The sequence below is a fragment of the Chiloscyllium plagiosum genome, unplaced genomic scaffold, assembly GCF_037043375.1.
Source record: "Chiloscyllium plagiosum isolate Xiang-an unplaced genomic scaffold, Cpla_swu_hap1 HiC_scaffold_13, whole genome shotgun sequence".
Taxonomy (NCBI): Eukaryota; Metazoa; Chordata; class Chondrichthyes; order Orectolobiformes; family Hemiscylliidae; genus Chiloscyllium; species Chiloscyllium plagiosum.
This window is the reverse complement of record NW_028270151.1, coordinates 36,243,049-36,262,921: the sequence shown is the minus strand read 5'-3', so window position 1 is coordinate 36,262,921 and position 19,873 is coordinate 36,243,049. Positions and strand designations below refer to the sequence as shown.

The following is a 19,873-nucleotide window of genomic DNA, read 5'->3' as shown; positions in this document are numbered from 1 at the left end:
TAAGAGAATGGTAGATGGGGTCCAAATTGATGAGTTTATTGATGGAGTTCCGGTTGGAATGCCATGCTTCAAGGAATTCTCGTGTGTGTCTCTGTTTGGCTTGTCCTAGGATAGATTTGCTGTCCCAGTCAAAGTGGTGTCCTCCTTCGTCTATATGTAAGGATACTAGTGATAGTGGGTCATGTCTTCTGATGGCTAGTTGATGTGCATGAATCCTGGTGGCTAATTTTCTGCCTGTTGTCCAATGTAGTGTTTGTTACGGTCCTTGCAAGGTATTTTGTAAATGACATTTGTTTTGCTTGTTGTTTGTATAGGGTCTTTTAAGTTTATTAGCCGCTGTTTAAGTGTGTTGATAGGTTTGTGGGCTACCATGATGTCACAAGGTCTGAGTAGTCTGGAAGTCATTACAGAGATGTTTTTGATATAGGGTTAATTTGCTAGGGTTTCTGAGCACGTTGTGTCTGTTTGTTTGCCGACTGTGTTTATTGTGTACCCATTCTTCTTGAATACACTGTATAGGTATTTCTCTTTGTAGTTCCTCGGTGCTGCAGTGTGCGGTGGCTTGTTGAAAGAGTCCCAATGCAGTTTCGTTTGTGGATGTTGGGATGATTGCTTCTGTAATTACGTATTTGGTCAGTATGTGTTGATTTCCTGTAGACGCAGGTTTGAAGGTCCCCGTTGATTGTTCGCTCTACTGTGGCATCTAGGAATGGCAGTTTGTTGTTGTTCTCCTCTTTTGTGAATTTTATGCCAGTGAGGATGTTATTGATGATGTTACAGGTTTCCTCTAATTTGTCTCGTTTGGTGATGGCAAAGATATCATCCACGTAGCAGACCCAAAGTTTGGGTTGGATGGTTGGGAGAGTTGTTTGTTCGAGTCACGTCTTCTGATGGCTAGCATCTTGGTGGCTAGTTTTCTGCCTGTTAGCCTGATGTAGTATTTCTTACAGTCCTTGCAAGATATTTTGTAAATGAAATTTGTTTTGCTTGTTGTTTGTATAGGGTCTTTTAAGTTTATTAGCCGCTGTTTAAGTGTGTTGGTAAGTTTGTTGGCTACCAAGATACCAAGAGGTCTGAGTAGTCTGGAAGTCATTACAGAGATGTCTTTGATGTAGGGTAAAGTTGCTAGGGTTTCTGAGTGCGTTGATGACGTTATCTTTGCTGATGAGGTTGACACCAGACAGTGCCAACTTCACCAGCAAAGATAACATTGTCAAGCTAGTGAACCTGTGCCTTACCCCCTACTTCACATTCAATAATAAGACCTACAAACAAATCAACAGAACACCCATGGGATCACCAATGTCAGGATTCCTAGCAAAAGCAATAATGCAGAGACTCGAACAAATAACTCTCCCAATTATCCAACCCAAACTTTGGGTCCACTTTGTGGCTGATATTTTTGCCATCACCAAACGAAACAAATTAGAGGAAACTTACAACACCATCTGTAATGTCCTCACTAGCATAAAATTCACAAGAGAGGAGGAGAACAACAACAAACTGCCATTCCTGGATGTCCCAGTAGAGCAAACAGCCAATGGGGACCTTCAAACCTACGTCTTCAGGAGAATAACACACACGGATCAAGTACTTAACTGCAGAAGCAGTCATCCCAACATCCACAAATGCAACTGCATTAGGACACTTTGAATGAACCACTACGCACTGCAGCACCGATGAACTATGAAGAGCAGAAGAGAAATACTTGTACAGTGTATTCTTGAAGCACAAGTACCCAGTAAACACAGTCCACCGATTTATCAGCAACAAACCAAACAAGCAGGCACAACGCACTCAGAAACCCGAGCAACTTTACCCTACATCAAAGACATCTCTGTAATGACTTCCAGACTACTCAGACCTCTTGGTATCATGGTAGCCCACAAACTTACCAACACACTTAAACAGCGGCTAATAAACTTAAAAGACCTTATACAGACAACAAGCAAAACAAATTTCATTTACAAAATACCTTGCAAGGACTGTACCAAAAACTACATCGGTCTAACAGGCAGAAAACTAGCCACCAAAATGCATGAACATCAACTAGCCATCAGACGACATGACCCACTATCGCTAGTATCCTTACATACAGCCGAAGGAGGTCACCACTTTGACTGGGACAACAAATCCATCCTCGGACAAGCCAAACAGAGACACGCACGAGAATTCCTTGAAGCATGGCATTCCATCCGGAACTCCTTCAATAAACACATCGATTTGGACCCCATCTACCATTCTCTTAGATAAAGGACCGGAAATAATATCCCCATCCAAAGAAACCTAAACACATAAATAGAAAGCGAGACATACCACCAGTGATGATGTTACCTAGTATGGTGACGAAACATCTGAAAACAACCTTCCAGCTCAGCGAGAAGCCTTAGATCCACAGGTTATTTGGTCACAGCATGGTTGTGGAAGTTTACTACATGCAAATTGACTGCCATATTTTCTGCAATACAGCAGTGGTAATGCTGCAAAAGTACTTAATTTGCTGTCAAGCCTTTTGAAGCATCCAGTGTTTGTGAAAAAGTTTAGATAAATGCAAATCTGTGTTTTGATAAGACATTGGATAATCATTGAGTATAGAACATTTGTAGGGCTAGAGGAAAGGCATAAGGTCAAACACCAGCTGATTTCTTTTTACATAAAGCTGAAATGGATACAGTGTGCCAAATGGCCTTCTCTGTTGCCATTTTTATAAGATTTGAATCTGTAATTTTGATATATTTCTAAGTATTATACTTCATGTGATTGAATTACATTTGCATTCAAATGTATTTGCTTTTGCTGACCATCCCCCAATTTTTATTTCTTTTCTAGAAATACGAGAGAAGGAACGACAAATTTTGGAGTATGCTGGATATTTTCAAAGCATTTCAGTGGGTGTTGCTCCAGTTGTTGTGGTTATAGCTAGTGTGGTAACTTTTTCTGTCCACATGCTCTTAGGATATGACCTCACTGCTGCAGAGGTTAGTCCGCATGATGACAATTATGAATATTTGAATACTAACTCTGCAGGCCTTTTTGTTGGATGTGAATAGATAAATGTTTCACAGATATATGATATTTGGTAGCAGAGGTGGGAAAAGAGTAATAGCAGTTAAAAATGAAAAAGGAAATGCCAATTTATAAAATGATCAATGATCTTAAAATGTGGTACTGCCATATTCTGAAAAGAGAAAGGATAGTTTAATGTTTGACCAAATGCTTTATATATTTAATAAAATATATATCAAATATATTTTGAGCAGGTTTAGAAGAGAAGTTGGGGACAATATGTAGGAACTGATAAGCAATCCATGGTGCAGTGCAATGCTAAAATATTACAAGTTTTACCCCATCTGCCAGGTTTCTTTGCTGAATGCCTTATGGATGGCTGAAGTAATTTTGTAAGTGAAATGTTTAATTGCTGTTGGTGGGTTAATTTTTTGTCAGGAATGACATCACTTGCATGAGAAGTAGGATTACGGTAGACATTTTCGCAATTTGAGTCTGCTGTGTCATTTAACATAATTATGGCTGATATAATCACAGAGTTGTACAACACACAAAAAGACCCTTTGGTCTTACTCGTCCAAGTGCAGGATTTGATGAGTTATTTAATCCATTATTTTCTCATTGCTATAAATGCTTCTTCACTTACCCCATCTCCTTATCATTGTGCACCCTGGTACCCAACTTACATAGCTTGCTTCTTAGCTGGCACCTGACAATTATCTACCTGACACTCATGTTACTTTTTTTAATTGTCTCATGGGTTTCAAGATTCTTTGAAATAATAATTCATGTTGGATGGTTAGCTCCAGTTAGCCTATTATGAATGCATTTAATGATACCAGAGAAACTATTCAGTGCAGTATGATGGATTGTGACGATTATTTTTACTGACTTGTATATGGGTGTTAATATTTTCAATAATTTGGACATGATAGCTGTGTTCTATTTCAACAGCAAATATCTGCATATCATTTACTCAGTGATTTGAGACTTCTGATTTTCTTGGATGAGGATGTGTGTGGATTCTAGGATTTATTTTTTGATTAGATGAAGACAGTAACTAAAAAATGTGTGCTTTTCTGGTATTGATATGTAAATATCTATTTATGTCATGCAAGTGGTTCAAAGTTTCAGATTTTTGATATCTTGTGTTTTTAAACCAGGCTTTCACTGTGGTGACAGTTTTCAATGCTATGACGTTTTCTCTTAAAGTCACTCCATTCTCTGTGAAATCACTTTCTGAGGCATCTGTAGCTGTGGAGAGATTCAAGGTGAGAATTTTTGGATTTTAAATAAGCCATATTTTGAAATAATTTAAATGCATCTAATATTTTTAAAGTATAATTTGCATTTTTAAATGTTTAGTTTTATGACTGATCGTATAGAACTGAAAACCAATAATTATTTTGCTGTTTAAAAATGAAAGCTACAATCAATAAAACGAATATTGGTTGCTGTGACTGCCAAAAGGCAAACTCCAATTTAGAACATAAACATTATAACTCTTGCTAACTTTTGCACATAATTACCTTCTGTTTATTCACATTAAAATTGGACTTAGACTTTCAGAATTGAGCCTGACTTGCATGTAATGTGGGTCATATCTGTAAATAGTCTTCCACAGCAACTCTCACTTAAAACGGGACTATTATTGAATACTGTAACTGATATTCAGGATGCTCCTGGACTTGACTTGAATATGAAAGAAACTCCCTGCTGCTGTGTAGGAAATGAAATGCTGAAAAGTTATACAATTCAGTTTCAAAGGTTGATGGTTTTGTCTTTGCAAAACATTTCACCTGGGAATTTTGATTAGAGTTTAGGCCTCTCGAAAGCAGACCATATTGAAACATAAAAATAACCCTATACCATATCCTGTTGTATTTGTATCTCTTTTTAGAAAACTTGTTTCTCTGAGTTAATAGGTTGGATTTTATGCTGCCACACAATCCTGTTGAATCTGTTGAGACTCCTAAATGGTAATTTCATTGTGGAACGTTTCCACCTTATTTATTTACAGATTGCTTGAAGAAGTCTGTTATTTGACCAATGGTTATTAACCTATGATGTGCAAACAGATCATCTTCTCAAAAACAACCCCAATTGAATGGTTGTTTTAAGATTTTGATCATATTTTCTCAAATGGGTTAAATTTGTCTCGCGCCTTAATCACTGCAGTGAAAGAAAAAGAAACCTAGTGCACCAGTACCAAATGGATGTTTTGCTGCAATATTTTTCTACTAATTACTCTGAAATAAACTAATATAGATATAGGATGCATTTTTCTGTTTTTAATGATCTTGGCAATCTTGCTATTTAAAATAATTATTTTGGGTACTTTTCTTGAATAATTTAAAGTTCAACTTTTTTTTATGTTTGAGTATTCTGTTTTAAACATAGAACAGTACAGCACGGTACAAGCCCTTTGGCTGTTGATGTTTTGCTGACCTTTAATCCTACTCTAAGGTCAGACTAACCTACATACCCTTCATTGTACTATCTTCCATGTGCCTATCCAAAAGTTGCTGAAATGTCCCTAATGTATCTGACCCTACGACCACTGCTGGCAAGGCATTCCATGCACCCATTTTCCGTGTAAAGAAACTACCTCTGATATCTCCCCTAAACCTTCCTCCAATCACCTTAAAATTATGCCCATTGGTGTTAGACATTTCTGCCTTTGGAAAAAATCTCTGGCTATCCACTCTATCTATGCCTCTCATCATCTAGTACACCTCAATCAGGCTACCTCTCATCCTCCTTTGCTCCAATGAGAAAGCCCTAGCTGCACAACCTTTCTTCATAAGACATGCCCTCCAGTCCAGACAGCATGCTGGTAAATTTCCTCTGCACCCTCTCTAAAGTTTAGGGCCATCAAAAGCATTTTAGACAATACAGAATGCCTTTTTTGTAGTGAAAATATTCTAATTTACTGCTGAAGATAAATTTGAAACATTGTTTTGGAAGCATTTTGGACACCAATTGTTTATTGATGAATCCAGACTTAAAATTTTACAAAGTAATTTAGATCATTTTGGAACATTGGGACTATTGGGTTATCCAACATGCTGCATTCCAATTTCTGTAAGAATATCAACGTAATAGAATAAACAAACACATGGCTTTTACATGGTAATATGGCCTTTGCTATACCTACCACGCCACTATTATTTGGCTGCATAGAGATACCACTAAGTGCAAACATTGGTTTCAACTCTTTGGCTTCTCAAATTTCATTTAGGAGATACTTTTACAGTTCCATTCACTTTTCATTGGTAAGATCTATTGTTGAGTGCATTACAAGTGCTTCAAACAGTGTAAAATTTCCTAGTGTCAACTTTTTTGTGTTAGCAAAATGTTTATCCTGTTTCTTGAATGTATAGAGCCTGAAATCACAAGCCTTTTTTAATTAAGAAAGCAATTCAAACCACTTTTCTTCATTATTTCTATTTATGATTTCATAATTTTGAGTAGTTCTGACTTCTGAAACTGATCATTCAGGTAGTCTTAGCTATATCCTGTGGTTTTGATAAATGACTTTGTATTTTAATTTTGCAAACTAAGGGTCTTCTGTGAGCATATGAAACAGATTTTGGATGTAATATGTTGACTTATATGGTACTAATAGAACTGTTTGATGTATGCTGTTAACAATGCCAGTAGCTTTCCCAGTCTGCTACTGACTTGAATACAAAAAAGCTTTTGTGTAAAGTCATAAAATTAGTTTCTGCAACCATTTTTATTTTTGCAGATACACACAAAATACCCAGTCAGTACAGTGACTTGCGTAGGACAGTATGCTGTAACTTAGATTAACCATTTTAAAATTTTTTTAAGTTTGTTGCATCCAAAAATTTTCTACATTTGGAAAAATAGATTTAAATATGTGTATATCTAATAAAGCTTGTGTGGTTGATGAAGTGAAAAATGCAAAAGCACTCTGCGATGTGAACTTTTCACTTCTGATTTTTTTCATCTTAAGTAACCAATACAATATTGAGTCATTCTTATGTAAGCATGTTAATGCTTGCAATATCTTGCTTTTAAAATAAATAAATTTTATGGAGTCCTATTGTTAGATTAATTTACAGATAGTTTCTGTTTGAGGTTTAAATCATAAATGGATTAGATTGACTTGTAGTGCATTTGATATTGGCTGGATGTCTTTTACTTTTTGAGTGATTTATAATGTTTGTCTCTGATATATTTTGCAAGTTTCTAAGTCTGTAATTAAAAATGTGAGTAAGGTTCATCCAATTTTATAAACAAAGATGTATGAAGTAAGCTTTCATAACAGTTTTAAGCAGAAAATATACTAAAGGTTTTGCTGCACAGAATGATACCAAGGTCAGTAGCTGATTTGTAACAAGTTGGTTGACCTTTTCCATGGTGCTTTAGATCATTTTGCTGTCCCCAGGTTGGTAAAGAACTATTTAATGTTCTTGGTTTAAATGGTTGGTACTGGAAATCATTTGCATTTGAGTAGGGTCGGCACCATATTTGAAAGTAAATTCGCTTGTCATCCAACTGCTTGCTCATACTTGCTATTCAGCCTCAAACAGAGCAGAAGGACTTCAACAAAATGCCAGAGGGTTGCTACTCCCAGTATATTCCAACATGTGTTGTCAGCTTAAATGGTAAGAGCTATGAATATGATAACTCAAAATACAGTTCCACTGTTTTTTGAAGCATTATGTAGGTAAATTCAAAAAGCTTGATATTATATCAGATAGCAAATGTACATAATTGTTTCAGCAAGGTGATTTGGAAGTATTTGTATGCGATAGAGTTGGTTATTAGCTGAAAGCTGATGCTCTGTGAAAATTAGTCAATGACATCTTGATTTTGAAGGAGCCAGCCTACTCATGCGTCTGTGTGAGTACAATTGGTATGTGAAAGTGAAGTGTGCAACAGCTGATACTTTTATTGACCCTTGCCTTATGGTTTTATAAGTTAATATTAAAATAATTCCTTTCTTACAATTCTGCTTGTCGATGATTTTTGATGTCCACAAATATGTGGGAGTGAAGAAATTGACCATCCTGTTATTCTCACTTGGGATTTGCTAATGGTGGCCTGATTAAGAACATACCTTCTTGTCTACTGTCAACATAAATTTTTTGAAATACTATTGAATTCTACGTTCAGAAGTGAAAATCCTACACCACCATGTAAAAAAATGGAATTTAATTAATTTTGTCACCTATGAGTGGCCTGATTATACTGACACTGAAAATATAGACTGCAAGGATATCTACATTTAAAACAAAATACTGAAGATATTGAAGATTTGAAATTCAAACAGAAGATGTTGGAGGAACTCCAGTCCAACAGTACCTGTGGACAAAGAAAGTTAAAGTTTTGGAATTGTTCCAAAGAAGTTGAACTGGATTCAAAATGTTCACTCTTTCCCTCTCCACAGATACGGTCTGATCTGCTGAGTTTCTCCACTTTCTGTTTTTACTTCTGTAAGGAAATCTTGTGTGTTAAATAGAAATGGTACAATGGTGGGCCAGTAGCTGTTTTCTCAGTTCTCACTATTGAAACACATTATGGTGGAGAGCAGAAAGAATTTTGCTGTCTGTGTGGTGGAGTGCTTTGAATTAGCACTAGTTATGAAATGAAAAGTATTATATTACACAATTCTGAGATTTGGCTTGTTCACACAAAAAAATTAAAAGCCAAGATATTTGCATTAGTTCACTTTCTTGAACAAAAAATTCTGTTTTATGAGAAGAGTTCCTGATACATTTTATGTGTGGGTTGCTCCGGTATGATAGTGAAAAAAAAGATCCACATGACTCTACTCCTTCTAATTATATTCAGTCTGTTCTAGTTTTGCCAGGCTGTAATTGGGCCTGGATTTAGTTGCTACTAATGAGCTCCATTTGATCTTCAGAAGCTGCTTCTTTAGCCTGCTGCTGTGTATTGCTGCCTGTGCCATTGGCTTAACCTCCATTGACCAGATGTCATAACTTTACACCTCTCCAACCTGTTCAGAGTTTATTTCTAATGGAAGAATTTCACATCATAAGAAAGAAGCCAGAATGTTCTCAAATCGCCATAGAGCTGAAAAGCGCTACTCTGGCTTGGGACTGCCCAGACTCCAGTGCTCAGGCTTCACCCAAGATGACTCCCAACTTCAAAACAGACCAGCACGATACCAGAATGAAGAAAGAGAAAAAGAAACTACACCAGAATGTACAAAGTGGTCCACTAACTGAACAAAATGGACATCTGCTAATAGACAATGATGAACAACCCAGCCCTGATGAGAACAAAGGGATTTATTTGACTAATCCCAGACTGCAGAGAACTCTCTACAATATCAACCTTAGTATTCCAAAGGTAAGAAAAAAAAACCAAAGATGATTTAACTGTCACAGGAAATGAGAATTTATATTTTAAATACATTTTGTTTTTAAATACATCATTTGGTAACAGAAATTGCAAGATATTGCAGTTAATTCACAGTAAAATTTAATTTCATGCAAAAAACGTGTTTCCAAATCTATATTTGTAATCTACGGTGCTTATAGCTAAAGTACTAAGTGTTAGTTAATGTGATCTCTTTCAGGAGAAGCTGGTTGGAATCTGTGGCAGTGTGGGCACTGGCAAAACATCCTTGATTTCTGCTGTGCTGGGACAGGTGATGTGTCTTAAAGTTTTGATAATCTGTAAAGTATTTGCAGTGTACCAAATATTAAAAAGTATCATAATGAGGTGCATTCTCAATGCTGTTTTTTAATTAATTGTATGCTATAGTAGATAATCACTGAATGATTACAGCACAGGACAACACCAATCAGCCCATTGTGTATGACAGTTCAAGGTAAAAACAATTCATTTCGTGCCCTGTTCTATCTGTACCCATAGTTCTTCATTTTTTTTCTTTTCGGATAACTATCCAATTCTTTTGTGAAAACCTTAATCAAATTTATCCCAGCCCGCACCCAGGCAGTGTATTCCAGATCCCAACCACTCCCTGTGTCTCTTGTGTCACGATTGCTTTTTATACAAATTACCTTAAGTCATTGTCCTTTGACTCTTAAATATTCCACCAGGGAGAACAGTCTGCAAATATCCCTCATAATTTTAAACACCTTTATCAAATTTTCTCTTTATCTTATTTCAAAGGAGAGCAGTCCAGCTACTTAAATCTGTACATGTAACTTAAGTTCCTTGCCCCTGGAATTATTCTTGTCAACCCTTTCTGTACCCTCTTTAATGCTTTCACATCCTTCCTAAAGAGACAGTGTTTCAGCTAAGGCTAAACCAGTGTTTTGTACATTTTTACTGTAATTTCCTTGTTTTTGTACTCAGTGCCTTTGTTTACAAAGCCCAGTATTCTGCATGCTTTGTTAATTATGTTCTCAACCTGCTCTTCCCACCTTCAATAACCTTGCACATATGCTGCAATCCCCCTTTGTTTCTGCACTCTCTAATCTCTTGGAACATTTATATAAGACAAATTACAATGGCAAAATGTTGATTTTCATTGTTTTCATTTAATAACTGGACAATAATTTTAATCCGGCATCAACAAGATTTAAGCATAAAGCAGGTGAGAAGCAATTGTCCTTTTAATTCATTATTTCTTTTAACTTGATTAAACCAACCCAATGGAACTGTAAACATTCCATAACAATGATTGAAACAAAGAATTAAAGAGAACAAATTAATTTTGCGATTAATCTAAATCATCTCTTAACTTACTGAAATTCTTTGAAGTCATTTCTTCATTAATGTGATGTGGGTAGCTGGTATAGCCAATACTAATTACCTGTTTCCACTTGCAGTTCAGAAAATGGAAACTAGGCATTTACTGAAGACAATATTGGGTTGGTTGTGAGGCCATTTTGGAAAATAGCTAAGAGTTGACCACACAGCTTTGAGTCTTTGATAGCTTATAGGCCAGATCAAACACAGGTGGCAGATTTCCTTCCCTAAAGATCATCAGTAAACCAGATGGGTCTTAACAACTAATCTGCATTTTCATGTTGTATTTCAGTTAATTGAATTTGGATTCCCCAGTTGTCATGGTAGGATTTGAACTCTGGACTAGATATTCAGGCTTCTGGATTCATAATCCAGTATTTTCGATTACTTGATATCTTAAACAGCATTCAATAAAACTATTCTAGTAGGGCTAATAAGGAATGTTGAGATTCGTGGAATCATGAACATTGGTTTAACAGACAAGAAAGGTTATTGATAAGTGTTGATGCTTTATCTGGGGAGGAACTTAATAATTAGTGGCCTCTGAAATATCATGTAGAACTTTGTGCTCATGGTATTTATGCATACTATGGAAAAAGGGTGCAACTATTCTTGATCAATTTGACGATAAAACAAAACTAGGTAGCTAGCTAACAAGTAGAAAGTTGATGAAATTTTTAAAAATTGGAACACATGTGCAAGTGACTGGGACAACACAAATAGACACAATGTGAGAAGGTATCTGAGCTTGGGCCGAAATGAATTTAGAAATCAATCATAGATTGTAACTTGAGGGACTTTTGAGGTGCAGTGATCGTGTCACCAGAAGACCCTGGTTCAAGTTCCACCTGCTTCAAAGGTGTGACAGAAAATCTCTGAACAGATAGATTTTACTCAGATTGTAACTTTGAGGCTATTGATTAGCATAAGGCAGTTTTTGTTTAGAAACATAAGAACGGTCAGGCAGGAAGTGGTCGAGCGAGAGAGCTGTGGTTTACTAAAGAAGTTGAATCTCTTGTCAAGAGGAAGAAGAAGGCATATGTTAGGATGAGACATGAAGATTCAGTTCAGGCGCTTGAGTCAGAGAGTCATAGAGAAGTACAGCACGGAAACAGACCGATCGGTCTAACCTGTCCATGCCGACCAGATATCCCAACCCAATCTCGTCCCACCCGCCACCACCCGGCCCATATCGCTCCAAACCCTTCCTATTCATATACCCATCCAAATGCCTTTTAAATGTTGCAATTGTACTAGCCTCCACCACTTTCTCTGGCAGCACATTTCATACACGTACCACCCTCTGCATGAAAAAGTTGCCCCTTTGGTCTCTTTTATATCTTTCCCCTCTCACCCTAAACCTTTGCCTTCTTGTTCTGGACTCCCCCATCCCAGGGAAAAGACTTTGTCTGTTTATCCTCATGCTTTTGTAAACCTCTATAAGGTCACCCCTCAGCCTCCGACGATCCAGAGAAAACAGCCCCAGCCTGTTCTGCCTCTCCCTATAGCTCAAATCCTCCAATCCTTGCAACATCCTTGAGGATACAAGTTCACCAGGAAAGAACTAAAGAGAGAGCCGAGAAGAGCCAGGAGGGGACATAATAAGTTGTTGGCAGATGGGATCAAGGAAAACCCTAAAGCTTTTTCTTGGTATATCAGGAATAAAAGAATGACTAAAGAAAGATTAGGACCAATCAAGGATAGTGGTGGGAAGCTGTGCGTGGAGTCAGAGGAGATAGAAGTGCTAAATGAATATCTTTTGTTAGTATTCACACTAGAAATAGACATTGTTGTCAAGGAAAATACTGAGATACAGGCTACTAGACTAGACAGGATTGAAAAATGTGTTGCTGGAAAAGCGCAGCAGGTCAGGTAGCATCCAACAACACATTTTTCAGCTCTGATCTCCAGCATCTGCAGTCCTCACTTTCTCCTAGACAGGATTGAGGTTCACAAGGAGGCGGTGTAAGCAATTCTGGAAAGTGTGAAGATAGATATGTCTCTTGGCCCGGATGGGATTTATTTTAGGATTTTGTGGGAGGCCAGGGAGGAGACTGCAGAGCCTTTGGCTTTGATCTTTAAGTCGTGATTGTGTATAGAAATAGTGCCAGAAGACTGGAGGATAGCAAATGTTGTTCCCTAGTTCAAGAAAGGGAATAAAGATAATCCTGGTAATTATAGAGCAGTGCGCCTTACTTCAGTTGTGGGTAAAGTGTTGAAAAGGGTTATAAGAGATAGGATTTATAATCATCTAGAGAGGAATAAGTTAATTAGGGATAGTCAACATGGTTTTGTAAAGGGTAGATCGTACCTCACAAACCTTATTGAGTTCTTTGAGATGGTGACCAAACAGGTGAATGAGGGTAAAGTGGTTGATGTGGTGTCTATGGATTTCAGTAAGGCATTTGATAAGGTTCCCCACAGTTGGCTATTGCACAAAATACGAGGCATGGGATTGAGGCTGATTTAGTGGTTTGGATCAGAAATTGGTTAGCTGAAAGAAGACAGAGGGTGGTTGTTGATGTGGAATGTTCACCCTGGAGTTCAGTTACTAGTGGTGTACCGCAAGGATCTGTTTTGGGGCCTCTGCTGTTTGACATTTTTATGAATGACCTTGATGAGGGCGTAGAAGGTTGGGTTACTAAATTTGTGGATGACACTAATTTCATGGATTTGTGGATAGTGCTGAAGGATGTTACAGGTTACAGAGGGACATAGCTAAGCTGCAGAGCTGGGCTGACAGCTGGCAAATGGAGTTTAATGTGGAAAAGTGTGAGGTGATTCACTTTGGAAGGAGCAACAAGAATGCAGAGTGCTGGGCCAATGTAAGATCCTTGCAAGTACAGATGTGCACAGAGATCTCTGTGTCCATGTACATGGATCCCTGAAAGTTGCCACTCAGGTTGCCTGACCTATCACCTTCGTCCCCTCCCCCACTCACCTATTGTACTCGATGCTACTTTCTCCCCACCCCCACCTTCCTCTAGCTTATCTCTCCACGCTTCAGGCTCTCTGCCTTTATTCCTGATGAAGGGCTTTTGCCTGAAACGTCGATTTTACTGCTCCTCGGATGCTGCCTGAACTGCTGTGCTCTTCCAGCACCACTAATCCAGAATCTGGTTTCCAGCATCTGCAGTCATTGTTTTTACTCAGGTTGATATGGTTGTTAAGAAGGCAAACAGTTTGTTAGCTTTTATTGGTAGTGGGATTGAGTTTTGAAGCCACAAGATCATGCTGCAGCTGTACAAAACTCTGGTGCGGCCGCGCTTGGAGTAACATGTATAGTTCTGGTCATTATAGGAAGGATGTGGAAGCTTTGGAAAGGGTTCAGAGGAGATTTATTAAGATGTTGCCTGGGATGGAGGGAAGGTGTTACGAGGAAAGGCTGAGGGACTTGAGGCTGTTTTCATTCGAGAGAAGCAAGTTGAGAGGTGACTTAATTGAGACATGTAAGATAACCAGGGGGTTAGATAGATTGGACAGTGAGAGCCTTTCTCCTTAAATGGTGATGGCTAGCACAAGGGGACATAGCTTTAAATTGAATGAATAGATTTAGAACAGATGTCAGAGGTGGTTTCTTTATCCGAGAGTAGTAGGTACGTGGAATGCACTGCGTGCAACAGTAGTAGACTTGCCAACTTTAAGGGCATTTAAAGTGTCATTGGAAAAACATATAGATGAAAATGGAATAGTGTAGGATAGGTAGGCTTCAGATTGGTTTCACAGGTCAGCGTAACATTGAGGGCTGAGGGGCCTCTACTCCACTATGTTCCAGAATTAGAACTGATCTCGGGGTCATTTTGCTGTATCAGAACAAGTTAATTGTGATTTGTACAGATAAATATTGAAACCAAATCTTGAATGCTTTGCAGCTTTGATTGTTTTCTTCTAAAAGTATATTGATACATTAGAAATAGTTCTAAGAAGGGTGAACAAGATTATGCTAACTGAATAATGAAATTTGGGCGGTGTAAAACTGCTTGGGGAGACAATTTGGGGAAACACTTAGAAAATCAGGGAAGATAAACTGCTAATTTAATTTGGATAATTGAATTGAATCACAAGATTGATGTACATTGATGGCAGATTCAAAGATAAGCTTCAAAAGAGGACCAAAATGGAGTTGAAAATGAAACATTTGCAAGACTAGACAGGAAGAAGGAGCGGGACTAGCAACTTAGCTGTTTTAACAAACTCCTTTGCACAATACAGGGGTCAATTTAGCTTAGATGGCTGGATAGCTAGTTTGTGATTCAGAGTGATGCCAACAGCTTGGGTTCAATACCCACACCAGCTGAGGTAATCATAAATGAGTCTCACTCTCAACCTTGCCTCTTGCCTTGGGTGTGGCGACCCTCAGGTTAAAGCACCACCAGTCATCTCTCTCGAAGGAGAGGGGCAACTATGGTCTGTGCAGACTGTGGTGACTTTACTTACACAGGAGCTGAATAACCTCCTTCTGTCCAACATGATTCCATGTGAAACTCAATTAATTACACATAACAGAGAGGAGAATAAACACCCAAATGACAAGTGTATGCATGGAACAATTGGAGATTGGGAGTCAGTTGATAATTTTAAAAGCATGATGTTTGTTCAGAAATGTCATTCCGGACTTGAGAATTTTGAATAACACTGCTCGACTTTTAGGCAGGGAGGGGAGTTGAAGGACTTTGTGGTTTCATTTTCAAAACAGCAGAGTGTTGTTCCATCTAGTTAGTTTATCTTCTAAAGATGCATGTTAAATGCCTTGTCAGGAAAACAAGACTCATCTTTTCAACCGCTGCAATTAATATGCTCTCTTAACAATGTAGTGGTCTTGCAAACTATCTGTCAGCAGCAGGGACCCCTCTTCCAAAGATAAAGTAGTATCATGTATCTCTTAGCTTTGGCAGCAAACAGTTTAAAATTAGGTAAGAGGAAGGTTCTGTAGTTTGAGTTCTACTAATTAATCTCAAGTGGGGTGATATTCAAGAAACTTAAGTTAGGCTTTCTGCTCTTTGGCCCCAGTCTAATTCTGTGTAACCGAGTGAGTTTTCATTGGGTTAAAATTGTGTCCCAATATTGATTGCCTATTTCTAATTGTAGTTAAGAAAGTGGTAAATTCGGCAACTTATTAAATAACCTGAAGTTAGTGAGAGGATTTTTGTCACTGTCCTAGGATTACACAGAATGTTTATGCCTCACTTCAAATCCTTAAGATAGTTTGGAACAGAGTGCTGTGGCGTCAGGTAGTGACACTCTCTATGTGGCTGGTATGAGTGAAAATGTGATAAATGGAAATAGATCTTTCTCTGTTCTTGACAGCTCGTGTGCATGTTTTGTATAAAGAAACCCAAAAGAGACAAAAATAAATGGAAAACATTGTTATGACAAAGTGTACATTTTTTGCTCTTTCACATGCCTTCCCTGCTTGACCGTCCCCCTCTCCTCCCTGTCAAAAAAAATGACTTTTTGCTTATTCTAGATGACCCTGATAGAAGGAAGTATTGCAGTTGATGGAGATTTTGCTTATGTTGCCCAGCAAGCATGGATTCGAAGTGCCACTGTCAGAGAGAATATTGTGTTTAGCAAAGCATTCAACGAAGAAAGGTAAGAATTTAAAAACTAAGAATTTATTGGTAAAATATGCAAGTATTCCGAGTGCAGTATTGTCAATGAATTGCTTAGATGAAGAAAATATGTGCAGCTGTAATGCGAAGAGATTCATCTGAATAGCGCAGGATTTTATGAACTATACAGCTGTTACAGCTGTGAAAATACTAATCATAAGGTAGTTTGACTTCAGGGTTTTCTTGAACATTAATATTTGAAAAACATTTTAACAATTGCTCTCAGTGAAGCATTTTACTGAATTTGTAAATTGATGCATAACTTTCCTTCCAAATAAAAAAGAAGTAAGCTAGATATCTCAACAATAAAATATTTGGGCCTGATGCTGAATTTATATTTCTTAGTTTGTATGTATTCTCCATCCATGCCAGAGCCACTGGCTTATTCCAGTCTCCTGTAGGCAAAAAGCGAGCAGGTTTTCACACTCTTTTGAGCCAACCAGAAGGTTGTGAGAGGCTAAGTGTCTCTCATGAAAGAGGCTCCATTGAAAAACTGTATAATGACAAAAACAGATCTTCGACGGGCTCTTAGTTAATTAGATACAATTGACTTTCCTGTGCAAATATTGCACTCTAGTCCTCTCCTTTTTACTGCAGCCAGAAATTGAGAGCAGGCTCCCCAGATAATGGAAATGACTGTGTCTTCACACATTCCACATAGGTATGGAAAATAATCTCCTCCAGGCCACAGAAATTACAAACAAGAACACAGAAATTCCAGGCTTTTAAATTGACATTGCAAAATCACTAGACTTCACCAAAACAAATGGACAAAGGGTGTACTAGTGTACAGAGAGCCTCCAGTCATTGCTAGCTCTAGTCACCTCTGTCAGTATTCTGCATCTTTGATGAGCATTACTTAACATTGAGCCCATTGTTTGCACCTGCTGAAACCCTGAATCAATCTATGTTTCTTCAGTGTCCATTCTTCAGACCTCCTCTGTTGTCCATTGTCAATAGCAAAACCTTGATCAGTGCACTTGCTTAAACCTACACTTCAAATTGTTTCTGGACTAATTTGGTCTCCATAACTGTCTCCAAATCTGAACATTCATCAATGCTCTGACTCCACCCATGAACTTAATTCTTTCATGGATCTCTGCCTTTGACTTTGGATTATCTCTTATCGTAATCTACCATGATAACCATAATGTATCTCTCCCAATTTTTGACATGCCTGTGTAATCTGACCTACCTCCATACTCAAACGTGTGTATTTTTACTGCTGTCTTAGACCTGAGTCTACCTCCTACTCCTGAAGTCATTCTCTTTTGTTCACTCATCTTGAGCTTTTGTGTTTTGTCTCTAAACTATCCTGTTATCTAGTCACACCTCCTTTCATTGTTCTCCTCTCAAATTGCTTCTTCCCCCCCCAAAAAAAACCCCAACTTTATCTTATTTCAAAGGAGAGCAGTCCAGCTGCTTAAATCTGTACATGTAACTGAAGTTCCGTGCCCCTGGAATTATTCTTGTCAACCCTTTCTGTACCCTCTTTAATGCTTTCACATCCTTCCTAAAGAGACAGTGTTTCAGCTAAGGCTAAACCAGTGTTTTGTACATTTTTACTGTAATTTCCTTGTTTTTGTACTCAGTGCCTTTGTTTACAAAGCCCAGTATTCTGCATGCTTTGTTAATTATGTTCTCAACCTGCTCTTCCCACCTTCAATAACCTTGCACATATGCTGCAATCCCCCTTTGTTTCTGCACTCTCTAATCTCTTGGAACACTTATATAAGACAAATTACAATGGCAAAATGTTGATTTTCATTGTTTTCATTTAATAACTGGACAATAATTTTAATCCGGCATCAACAAGATTTAAGCATAAAGCAGATGAGAAGCAATTGTCCTTTTAATTCATTATTTCTTTTAACTTGATTAAACCAACCCAATGGAACTGTAAACATTCCATAACAATGATTGAAACAAAGAATTAAAGAGAACAAATTAATTTTGCGATTAATCTAAATCATCTCTTAACTTACTGAAATTCTTTGAAGTCATTTCTTCATTAATGTGATGTGGGTAGCTGGTATAGCCAATACTAATTACCTGTTTCCACTTGCAGTTCAGAAAATGGAAACTAGGCATTTACTGAAGACAATATTGGGTTGGTTGTGAGGCCATTTTGGAAAATAGCTAAGAGTTGACCACACAGCTTTGAGTCTTTGATAGCTTATAGGCCAGATCAAACACAGGTGGCAGATTTCCTTCCCTAAAGATCATCAGTAAACCAGATGGGTCTTAACAACTAATCTGCATTTTCATGTTGTATTTCAGTTAATTGAATTTGGATTCCCCAGTTGTCATGGTAGGATTTGAACTCTGGACTAGATATTCAGGCTTCTGGATTCATAATCCAGTATTTTCGATTACTTGATATCTTAAATAGCATTCAATAAAACTATTCTAGTAGGGCTAATAAGGAATGTTGAGATTCGTGGAATCATGAACATTGGTTTAACAGACAAGAAAGGTTATTGATAAGTGTTGATGCTTTATCTGGGGAGGAACTTAATAATTAGTGGCCTCTGAAATATCATGTAGAACTTTGTGCTCATGGTATTTATGCATACTATGGAAAAAGGGTGCAACTATTCTTGATCAATTTGACGATAAAACAAAACTAGGTAGCTAGCTAACAAGTAGAAAGTTGATGAAATTTTTAAAAATTGGAACACATGTGCAAGTGACTGGGACAACACAAATAGACACAATGTGAGAAGGTATCTGAGCTTGGGCCGAAATGAATTTAGAAATCAATCATAGATTGTAACTTGAGGGACTTTTGAGGTGCAGTGATCGTGTCACCAGAAGACCCGGGTTCAAGTTTCACCTGCTTCAAAGGTGTGACAGAAAATCTCTGAACAGATAGATTTTACTCAGATTGTAACTTTGAGGCTATTGATTAGCATAAGGCAGTTTTTGTTTAGAAACATAAGAACGGTCAGGCAGGGAGGAAGTGGTCAAGCGAGGGAGCTGTGGTTTACTAAAGAAGTTGAATCTCTTGTCAAGAGGAAGAAGAAGGCGTATGTTAGGATGAGACATGAAGACTCAGTTAAGGTGCTTGAGTCAGAGAGTCATAGAGATGTACAGCACGGAAATAGTCTAATCTGTCCATGCTGACCAGAAATCCCAACCCAATCCCGTCCCACCCGTCACCACCCAGCCCATATCGCTCCATACCCTTCCAAACCCCAACTGTAAATCCATCCTTACATACAACAATTTCAACTGTCCCATTTTCTTTCCCTGTCGACCTTACAGGTAATCCTGCAGACTTTGCTAACATCTTCTCTGCCTTACTACACCCAACACTGATCTTGCAATATTTGATGCAGTTTGTTAGTGGTCTTGTTAAAGAACGGGACAGAAAGTTTTAGGGGTCTGGGTAATGTGAACTATGGTGTGGTTTGTGGCAGAGTCAGATGCGAAGTCCATCGAGGTTTATCTTGCTGTCAGGAGCATTTCACTCAAGTTTTATGCTTTTGCTAAATACCTTATTAATGGCATAATAAATTCAGTGTTCCATCTTA

General features: G+C 37.9%; 1 protein-coding gene across 5 annotated transcripts in view; it reads left to right on the top strand.

Moving 5' to 3' along the window:
- Positions 1 to 19,873, top strand: part of abcc5 (ATP binding cassette subfamily C member 5) — a 140,009-nt gene that overhangs the window by 44,862 nt on the left and 75,274 nt on the right. For all 5 annotated transcript variants that reach the window (XM_043702368.2, XM_043702371.2, XM_043702370.2 and 2 more), the window contains 5 exons: positions 2,830 to 2,978; positions 4,170 to 4,277; positions 9,007 to 9,354; positions 9,584 to 9,655; positions 16,193 to 16,317. In XM_043702368.2, the coding sequence (XP_043558303.2) occupies positions 2,830 to 2,978; positions 4,170 to 4,277; positions 9,007 to 9,354; positions 9,584 to 9,655; positions 16,193 to 16,317 (802 nt within the window). The remainder of the gene's footprint in view (positions 1 to 2,829; positions 2,979 to 4,169; positions 4,278 to 9,006; positions 9,355 to 9,583; positions 9,656 to 16,192; positions 16,318 to 19,873) is intronic.